The sequence below is a fragment of the Cupressus sempervirens genome, chromosome 3 (assembly GCF_028749045.1).
Source record: "Cupressus sempervirens isolate cs-2001-9-10 chromosome 3, ASM2874904v1, whole genome shotgun sequence".
In the NCBI taxonomy this organism is placed as follows: domain Eukaryota; kingdom Viridiplantae; phylum Streptophyta; class Pinopsida; order Cupressales; family Cupressaceae; genus Cupressus; species Cupressus sempervirens.
The window spans coordinates 959,888,485-959,899,667 of NC_143120.1; the positions used below are offsets into that span (position 1 = coordinate 959,888,485).

The 11,183-nt window shown below is 36.1% G+C and overlaps 1 protein-coding gene across 1 annotated transcript; it reads left to right on the forward strand.

Moving 5' to 3' along the window:
• Nucleotides 1-7,018: 7,018 nt before the first annotated feature.
• On the forward strand, nt 7,019-7,519 carry LOC149569923 (UDP-glycosyltransferase 84A1-like). Its single transcript, XM_089817037.1, has one exon. It carries the CDS (start codon nt 7,019-7,021, stop codon nt 7,517-7,519), a length of 501 nt encoding a protein of 166 aa, XP_089673163.1.
• Nucleotides 7,520-11,183: the final 3,664 nt, after the last annotated feature.

Sequence of the window (11,183 nt, forward strand, 5' to 3'; positions counted from 1 at the left end):
TCTCTCTCTCCCCCATCCCCTACTTTCAATCTCTCTCTCCCACCCTGTACTCTCTCTCACACTTCCTCTCTCCCCCATCCCATACTATCTCTTTGCCACCCCTACTCTCTCTCACACTTCCTCTCTCTCCCATCTCGTACTCTCTCTACCACCCTTACTCTCTCACACTTCCTCTCTCTCCCATCCTGTACTCTCTTTGCCACCCCTACTCTTTCTCACTTCCTCTCTCCCATCACGAACTCTCTTTGCCACCCCTACTCTTTCTCACTTCCTCTCTCTCCCATCCCCTACTCTCTCCCCTCTCCCATCCCCTACTTTCTCTCTATCTCTTTCTCTCTCTCTCTCTCACACACACACATAGCCATTGCCCCCCACTCTCTCTCACTCTTGCTTTGCAACTCTGCACTATTTAGGTTCGAATAGTGCATGCACACTATAGCGCATACATGCTATTGAGAATTCAAATGCTTTCAATAGCGCGCGCGCTATAGTGCGCACGCGCTATTGAAATCTTTCCATTAAAACCAAGCCTAAGGCTTGGTTTTTCCTTGGAGATCCAACCCAAAGGTTTTGAGTTTATAAACAGGTTTGAGACATGTTTTCCAGAAAACATACAAAAAATGATTGATTTTCTTGTGTGCTCTCCTTCAAGATTCCTCGTGGTTGGGTATTGATAAGATTGGGTTACATGACATTGTAGGTCTCTGTGTTAGCTATCTAACCATATAATTTATTTTTAATTTGAACTATTTCAAGCCTTTCATCTATAATTTCTTTTGGATGTATGCTCATTTTTTGTCAAAAACCACCATGTACTAATTGGGCTATAGATTTTAGCTCGTTCATCGAATTTTGCAACAACTTAGTTTTTTAGAAACTAGACTCCATTCTACACACTTTGAAAAAAAAAAAGTTTTGATTTTAGATTAGTTTTCAATTATTTCTAGGAGGAGCACACATATATTTCACATTTTTGGGATGTGTCTAGTTAAAAAATTCATTAAATAAATACACATTATAAAATTACCCAAAAATTTTGGGATAAACTACATAGTGTTAAGTAACTTTTGACTAAAGCGATTAAAGAATTTCAAAAAAAAAGTTAAAATTTTAGGGGGGCCACACTTTGTACTGTGTTATGTTTTTTTGAAATAAACAATACCACTTTTTGTGGCCCCCTTTTTTGAGGACCTAAAACTAAACCATTTTGAAAAAAATTTAGTAGTTTAGAAACTAGATTCAAAGGACTATGACTTTTGTTTTTGTCATATCTTAAAATTTTGAGCATAACTATCTTCAAATTCTTGTAGAAGTTCAGAAATTGCAAATTTTAGGTAAAAGGTGTCCACTTATACCCCCCTTTTGGCACCACAACTGGGTGCACTTACCCATGTTTCAATCATTGTTTTGTCGCTAATGTCAAACCTGTTATTTTCTGGTATGACAACTGCTTATATGATTTAAGTACTATCACTTATTTGATTGATGAAGAGGATTTGATCAAAAGATGTAACAATAGCACCAAGAAGAAAGGTTGAGTTATGATTATGTAAAGAAGTACAAGAATTAGTTAAGAATTAGTAAAGAAGTTACACAAAGTTTGTCTGCAAAGCTTGACCGAGTGGATAGTAGGTGTCGAGCAAAGTCAGTGCAAGCCGAGAAGAAAATCAATTGGAGTCGAGTAAAAGTATATTCTAGTGCATGTCGAGCATAATAGTGGATGCTGAGTAAAGTTTAGTTGATGTCGAGCACTAGTAAACTTTAGTTCGTGTTGAGTAATTTTAAAAAAGATGTCGAGCAACGCAGTATGTGTCGAGAATCAGAAGCAAGTTAATACCAAGTGGCTACATTATTTGAAAGATCACAAATTCGATGTATCTAAGCCAACAAGTTTGTTTTCTTGGATTGTGTGAACCAGGAAGAAGATAAGATTAATTAGCTAGTGGCACAAAATTCAAGGTAAACCATTTTGAGGTGAATTCAAAGAGGATTCAAGGAGAAGTTTCTAGAAGAGATATGGAATGTGGGGTAGATTCATTGTATCCTACCTAATCCATCCTAACCCTAAATTGGACGATGGAGAATGAGTGGTAAAAGATCTTAATTTCCTATTTATAGGAATGGCTGGTCATAAAGCAAGGTTGTCATGTGCAAGAACCTAAGGAAGATAAGGAGTCAAGGGTTTTGCTTCATCAAGTGACCTAATTGAAGAGTCTGCAGTGGCATGTTAAGAAAGAAGGCTTAAGGGTATGAATGCTTGAAGGGTGAACAAGCTCTCAGAGCTGCGATGAGTAAAGGCCAGGCAGAATGGAGGACTAAAACAGAGATCTGTAATCTGCAAATGGAGTTGTAAGTTGTTATTAGATCAAGCCTTACTGTTACTCTCTAATAATTGTATTAGTCTAGGGAAAATCCTTTGGATTAAGGTTGACCTAACAGTCAATTGTAAATCCTTTAATCGGGTGACATTCCAAGTGAATGGTATAAAGTTCTCTAACAAGGATCACTCCTAACAGGGTGATTGAAATCCTTTAACAGGGTCACATTTAACAGTGTGTATTGTAACCTTTAATAGGGTTGGCCTTTCACAGGGCATCACTTTAGAAGAGTGAAAAAGGGTAGCATGTTATTAGTAGTTTTTCCCAAATTGGGTTTCCACGTAAATTATTGTGTCAAGTGTGTTGATGAATTTGTTATGTTTCATGTTTACATTTTTGCAAGTTGATTTAACAGTAACCTACAAGTTTTAAGTGATTGCATAATCTTATGGATGTATGCATGATGATAAATCTTTTATGGGTTCACTAAGCTGTGAAAAGTTTTATTTATATAGTTGGACCTTGGATAACTGATTCACCCCCGCCCTCCCCTTCTTAGTTATTCTAAAGTATTCCAATGAGAACATCTCTTGAATTAGGTGATACTCTTGTATTATCATGCCAAAAAATTTCAACCAAACTTTTGACTTCACTAGTAACTTTCATATCAGATCTCAGAAATCTACCACTAGAAGTCCACAAACTATTTGTTCGATCACATTCAAAGTTAACCCTTCTCTTTACAACTCTTTCTAAAGTCTTACGATTCACATTAAGATATCCACTTATATGTTACTAATCAATCTTTTGTCAGTAGTTGATTTGTTAACTAAAGCTGTTTTTATTGCTTGATGTGTTGCATTCTTATCTTTAGAGTGACTTCTCTTTCCGATAACATTAAAGGCACTAGCAACAATGGATACAACTTGTTTTAAAGACTCATTTTTATTCTTGGGTTTTGCATACATTCCTAACCTTTTCATTACTTTTCACATTTTAGACATTTTAATTAGTTGCAACATCAACTGACATTGAAACCCAAATTTCTTATTATAAAAAAAATGTCTATATAATCTATTAGCATGTGTCCTAATTTGTCTCCATGAAACCAATCCCTCAAGATTATCTAGCACATCACTAGGAAAATGAAAATTATGTTCACGCACTTTAGTATCATTCTGACATGTTTGTTCATTAATTGGTGTTTCCATGTCTACATTCATACCATTGTTATTTTCAATTGGCATTTCATTTTCACTATTATTTGGAATTTGAATCTCATTTTCATTTTTTCTTGGTATTTGTTTCAGTGCATGCATTTCCATTGGATTTTGTTGTGCATCATCATTTGGCAATCTATTCTCATGAAGAAAAACTAAATCGTTTAAATCATAACCTGCTTCTAAAAAATAACCAATTTCATCATGAGAAAAAAAACTCTAGGGTTTGGAGACACACTTGTATTGAAAAAAATCACCAATTTTGCAAAGCAGTTGCTTCTCTGTTTGAGCAGGCTCAGCTGTAGAATAGTGTTAACATGAAGAGGTTCTTCTCCTTCTTAAACTTCAAGATGCCCATGTCTATGATCATTAATGAGAAGTATTTTGGAGAGGAGTTAGGGGTCTTGAAGGAGATTATTTCCAAGGTGATTGAGGAGTCTTTTGTGTATCATGGGTGTGTTAATATTGGGGATTATAAATTCCCTGGTTGAAGTGGCTTGATTTAGAAGGGTATGAGAGGGTAATGATCAAGGTACAATCACATTTGGACTTGTATATGCAGACAATATCAGAACCTCATCCATCTGTAGCCACTTGTAGTGCCATCAATATAGGTCTGTGAAATCTCATCTCAACGTGGTAGTAGACCCACCAAAGACCTGAAGATAAATATCCAAACTAATCACTGACTAGTCTATTGTCGATGATTAGTTTGGATATTTATCTCTCACTAAATTTTTTTAAAAACAAATCATCTTGGTCAAAATTTTGACCAACGCATTGGTCGTGGCTTTGGCATGCTGATCGATCAAGGACCAACATTGGTCAAACTTTTGACCAAACTTTGGTGGAAATTTTGACCAATTCATTGTTCGTGGGTTTGACATGTTGGTCGATGAAGGGCCAACATTGGTCGTGGGTTTGGCGTACTGATCGATGAAGGGCCAACATTGGTCAAACTTTTGACCAATGTTTGGTGGCCATTTCAACCAAGATTGGTCAAAATTTTGACCAATGGTCCTCACACCAAAAGAAGCCTATTTTGACCAAATGATTGGTTGAACTTCCAACACATACAATCATTGGTCAAATTTTTGACCACAAAAATAGTGATACTACAATTGGTCAAAAATTTGACCAATTTTCGTTGAAAAATGAGTAAAAATGTACTAGTGTCTATTCTAGTGACTTTCCATGAAACTTCTTATCCTTTCTCACTTTGGCTCAAAATAGATTTGATTGGGAACATGTGCCTTTACTTTTGGAACTTTTTTAAAAACTCGGTATCCTTTTAAAAGTTTGGCCCGAAATAGGATTCAAGCCATTGATTTAGGATCCTCCAATGATAATAAATAATAGGGGTGTTTCTTGCATACCACCATTCACAATTTTAGAGGGAAACTATAATGATAAAAGTTCAATAAATTTAATGTTCAAGTTCAATAATCAATTAGGATCCATATAATAATAATAATAAAATCATGGTTTCTAGGTATGTGTAGTTATGTCCATGATTTTCATCAATAATGAAATATTCACCAGGATTTTATAGATTTTTCATATAGTTGAAAAAAATCACCAATAAAATTACAATTTTTTTGACTCAAAAAAAATAATTCGCCAATATAAATTAATTGTTTTCCCATGAACTAATGTTTGATTTGCCAAAAAATTATACATTTCTCCAAAGGGGGGTTTCTTAAAGTTATCCTTGACAATGAATGCAAAAGTCATAGAGAAAATGTCAGTGTGAACAGTTTTCTTACGAGTTTGAGAAAGGCCAATGATGACCCATCTGTAAATAACGGTCCTCAGCTTCTTTTAGATCTTAGATCTGCATCAATACTTTTGGTGATTATTCAATACTCAATTTTACCATATTGATTAGGTTTTGTAGTATACAATCCACATCTTTCAGTTCAATAGATTGATTTCAAATCATTCTAACTTGGTAAGAGTCATGGACCACTAGATAACATTTTAAATTTGGGGCTTTCATGTCCCTTTTACTTGTACATTGCATCAAAGCATACCATCCTATAAAAATAATCTTTTTGTATCATCGTAATCCTTCAAAAAACCATCTTCCATTGAACTCCAACAATCCATCATGTGAATCTATGATGCAAGTTCTTGTAATTCCCATTTTATTATCTTCAACTACTCCTAAGGTATGAACAAGGAAACTCATTGACACAGGAAAGATTTATTTCCCATATATAGAATATAACCAACATGATACAATCATTATTTTTAAGTTAGTATTATACTCTCAACTTCTTTCTTCAACTTTGTTTTTCAATGTTGCATCATGCATATTAATAATACACTACATTATTGAATTTTATAGTAAAGATTCTTGTTTGATGCCTCTATGTGCAACTGTTTAAAGATGACTCTCTGTGACCACCATACCTTAGAAGTAGGAACCGATTAAGTTGTTTTATTAAATAGATACATGATTTTATAAATGACAAATTGTGAATTTATTGCCTTTGTCATTGAACGAATATCCTTAGACAAAAACAAAAATGCCACCATGTTTCCTCTTGTAGATAGCTAAGTTCTTTCCATCTTAACATGCTATTGTGATGTAGTTTTACCTTTGTTTATTTTTAATAATTGGAATATATGGATTTTAGAATCCTTGATATGAATATAAATTTGGAAAAAAATTAAATTAAATTGCTATGAATAAGAGAATTATTTTGACAAATTGAATTTGATCATATTATATAATTAATATATATTTATACTTTATTAAATATATTAAAGAAAATCTAGAAATATCAATTTCAAAAATTGAAATGTAAAATTGTAAAAATAAAGAAAAACCAAATTCAAATTTATGTCCAATTTCTAACAATTTACCTATATTAAATGTGTATGTAGAAAATAATTTCGTCATCCTTCATCACATGCTAAATCATAGAATTAAATTCTCTCTAAAATTAATTATTCATGAAATTATATAAAGTTAAATCCTTCATCTTTTAATCATATTAGTTCACTTTTAAAGAACTCACCTAAGATCATTAAAATAAAAATATTTATAAATAATAGTTTTTTTATTATTATAAAAAAATCATTATTCAAGGTTGAAAATTAAAGAATAATTCAATCGATATTTCTTTTCTTAAAAAAACTAATACACTATACGAATTTTTCAAAAATTTATAAAACACATAAACTTACAAGATTTTCACTCTATCCACTAATGGTTGCGGTTGCACATAAATATGAACTCACTACAAAACATTCTTTCAAATTATATATATATATATATATATATATATATATCAAAGTGTGAAATAAGTGATTAGGATATTGAATCTTTGTCAGCTTTCATATAAAATAAAGCCAACCTGCACGTCAATCCATATGGAGGAAAGATTCGCAGATGATAGATATTCATTTATCACCATACTCAATTTTATATGCACACCTGCTTTTGTGCTCTTGACCAGGAGCAGCTAGGAAATGGAGAAAGAGATTGGAAGCGAGAAATTTTCAGGGCATGTTGCGGTGGTGCCCTATTCCACTCTCGGCCACACAAATCCCATGCTTCAATTCGCCAAAAATCTGGCTTCCAAGGGTTTACTCGTTTCTTTCGTAAGCCTCCATTTCGATCATTGCAGAATTGAAAAGGCTGCAGAATATCTCAACTGCTTGAGCGGTCCAGGACTTGTTCAGTTGGAATGGATTCCCGATGAAATCCCCTCTGATGTGCCATTTGATCCCCACATGAATGATTTCCTCTTCCATCACATGCACCACACCATGACAGGTCACGGGTTCGATTCCCTCCTCCGTTTCAAAACTTCCCCAAATCCTATATCATGCGTCATCTATGATTCCTTCCTTCCCTGGGTTCCCAAAATTGCAGCAAAGCTCGACATTCCCCACGCCTTCTTCTGGACGCAATCGGCCACAATTTTCTCTCTTTATTACCACTTGAAGACCGGTCAGTGTCTCATTTAAATCAAATTTTATCTTTACAGGTTCGTACGATCCCATTTCACAGGCGGGAGTGGAAATTTAAAATGAAATTCAAATTAACTGCAGCTGTCGGTGTCACTGGCTAACTGCAGCTGTCGGGCCCAGGGAGAGTTAAAACATCCGTAATAGAAAACGGAAAAGGGACAAAATGTTGGATGGGCCCACACCAGCCACCTAAGCGGTCAAAGCTTAGTGAGTGGTGTTTAAGGGTGGCTTGTTTTGACTACAAATTATGCAATGATCAAAGATCAAATGTTGAAATTTTCAGAAAAATCTATGATGTTTTCCATTTTTTGAAAATTGGTCAACTATACAGTTTGTAGGGAAGATAACTGCGACCATAAAATCATGTCTGAGGGCCATTTGTGATTGGCCTTCATAGATAATGCTTTAGGTAGGTTTTATGTATTAACCATCTATAGCGTCTGTGTCAATTGTGTTGGGTTGAGTGTTGCACGCAATTTGAGATGTATTATCTGAACTCAATGTGTAAGTAGGAGATAATTTCCACAGCTAGTCAAATTGTGATATGAATATCAGGATTTAACTGTGTGATTTTGAGTCAAACTCGATGACCCATATTTCATGAGTAGTGATTCAACATGAATCCATCTCTCATGAGAATAAATGGAACACTTAGCACTCATTGGATCTAGGTGATGCTCACAGGGGTGAAGCACCGGGACTTCCCGGGAGGTCACCCATCCCAGTACTACTCCAGCCTGAGCGCGCTTAACTACGAAGTTTCCTCCTTAGTTAAACCCAAAGCTTGCAACCCCATTTGCAAAACCTTCACCAAGTGTTGTGCCTTATGAACCATTCATTAGAAAGCCCCTTAAGCTCATCAATTGATAAGTAGGAGATAATTTCCATAGCTAGTCAAATTGTGATATGAATATCAGGATTTAACTGTGTGATTTTGAGTCAAACTCGATGACCCATATTTCATGAGTAGTGATTCAACATGAATCCATCTCTCATGAGAATAAATGGAACACTTAGCACTCATTGGATCTAGGTGATGCTCACAGGGGTGAAGCACCGGGACTTCCCGGGAGGTCACCCATCCCAGTACTACTCTAGCCTGAGCGCGCTTAACTACGAAGTTTCCTCCTTAGTTAAACCCAAAGCTTGCAACCCCATTTGCAAAACCTTCACCAAGTGTTGTGCCTTATGAACCATTCATTAGAAAGCCCCTTAAGCTCATCAATTGATAAGTAGGAGATAATTTCCACAGCTAGTCAAATTGTGATATGAATATCAGGATTTAACTGTGTGATTTTGAGTCAAACTCGATGACCCATATTTCATGAGTAGTGATTCAACATGAATCCATCTCTCATGAGAATAAATGGAACACTTAGCACTCATTGGATCTAGGTGATGCTCACAGGGGTGAAGCACCGGGACTTCCCGGGAGGTCACCCATCCCAGTACTACTCCAGCCTGAGCGCGCTTAACTACGAAGTTTCCTCCTTAGTTAAACCCAAAGCTTGCAACCCCATTTGCAAAACCTTCACCAAGTGTTGTGCCTTATGAACCATTCATTAGAAAGCCCCTTAAGCTCATCAATTGATAAGTAGGAGATAATTTCCACAGCTAGTCAAATTGTGATATGAATATCAGGATTTAACTGTGTGATTTTGAGTCAAACTCGATGACCCATATTTCATGAGTAGTGATTCAACATGAATCCATCTCTCATGAGAATAAATGGAACACTTAGCACTCATTGGATCTAGGTGATGCTCACAGGGGTGAAGCACCGGGACTTCCCGGGAGGTCACCCATCCCAATACTACTCCAGCCTGAGCGCGCTTAACTACGAAGTTTCCTCCTTAGTTAAACCCAAAGCTTGCAACCCCATTTGCAAAACCTTCACCAAGTGTTGTGCCTTATGAACCATTCATTAGAAAGCCCCTTAAGCTCATCAATTGATAAGTAGGAGATAATTTCCACAGCTAGTCAAATTGTGATATGAATATCAGGATTTAACTGTGTGATTTTGAGTCAAACTCGATGACCCATATTTCATGAGTAGTGATTCAACATGAATCCATCTCTCATGAGAATAAATGGAACACTTAGCACTCATTGGATCTAGGTGATGCTCACAGGGGTGAAGCACCGGGACTTCCCGGGAGGTCACCCATCCCAGTACTACTCCAGCCTGAGCGCGCTTAACTACGAAGTTTCCTCCTTAGTTAAACCCAAAGCTTGCAACCCCATTTGCAAAACCTTCACCAAGTGTTGTGCCTTATGAACCATTCATTAGAAAGCCCCTTAAGCTCATCAATTGATAAGTAGGAGATAATTTCCACAGCTAGTCAAATTGTGATATGAATATTAGGATTTAACTGTGTGATTTTGAGTCAAACTCAATGACCCATATTTCATGAGTAGTGATTCAACATGAATCCATCTCTCATGAGAATAAATGGAACACTTAGCACTCATTGGATCTAGGTGATGCTCACAGGGGTGAAGCACCGGGACTTCTCGGGAGGTCACCCATCCCAGTACTACTCCAGCCTGAGTGCTAAGTGTTCCATTTATTCTCATGAGAGATGGATTCATGTTGAATCACTACTCATGAAATATGGGTCATCGAGTTTGACTCAAAATCACACAGTTAAATCTTGATATTCATATCACAATTTGACTAGCTGTGGAAATTATCTCCTACTTATCAATTGATGAGCTTAAGGGGCTTTCTAATGAATGGTTCATAAGGCACAACACTTGGTGAAGTTTTTGCAAATGGGGTTGCAAGCTTTGGGTTTAACTAAGGAGGAAACTTCGTAGTTAAGCGTGCTCAGGCTGGAGTAGTACTGGGATGGGTGACCTCCCGGGAAGTCCCGGTGCTTCACCCCTGTGAGCATCACCTAGATCCAATGAGTGCTAAGTGTTCCATTTATTCTCATGAGAGATGGATTCATGTTGAATCACTACTCATGAAATATGGGTCATCGAGTTTGACTCAAAATCACACAGTTAAATCCTGATATTCATATCACAATTGAACTCAATGTCACACCTAACTCCTCTGCCATGGAATTTAAACATGCAGACATGAATGGACTGTAAGAGATGGGACCTCGAAAAGGGACTGTCAGAGGATGATTAAAGTTTTACTGTTATTATTATTATTATTGCGATTAGGGTATTGGTTTACTCACATTGACAGCATAGATTTCATGCACATTATTGAGTGTCTGAAAATCTCACGTACCACAAATTAACATTGTTTTTCCCATTCTACTTTTTATTAAAAATATAGTGTTAGCATACTTTTTCCAATGTACTTTTTAATCTTCGTACATTTCATGCAAAGCATAAAGCATAAAGCAAAGTATAATATGTGGCTCATGCAATAGCCAGCAACTCAATATCTCATATTTGAAAACAACAACTCACAACTACATAATGTAGACTACTTAGAGCCCAAATGATAGGTACGTATAGTTGGTGAAGAGGTGGGAATAGTAAGTAGCCCTCGTATTTTGCACTTCAAGTTTGTCAAGCCATGTGTAATCTTTTTCCTTAGGGTGTGAATTAATGTCTGTGGCTATACAGCCACGAAAATGCACTTCCTTTACATTGCTTTTTCTAATTTTTCAAAAAAAAATTCTAAGTCCTCTCTTTC

Bases quoted from the DNA above. Each gene is read 5' to 3' on its own strand.
- LOC149569923 (XM_089817037.1), top strand. From the start codon at position 7,019: ATGGAGAAAGAGATTGGAAGCGAGAAATTTTCAGGGCATGTTGCGGTG.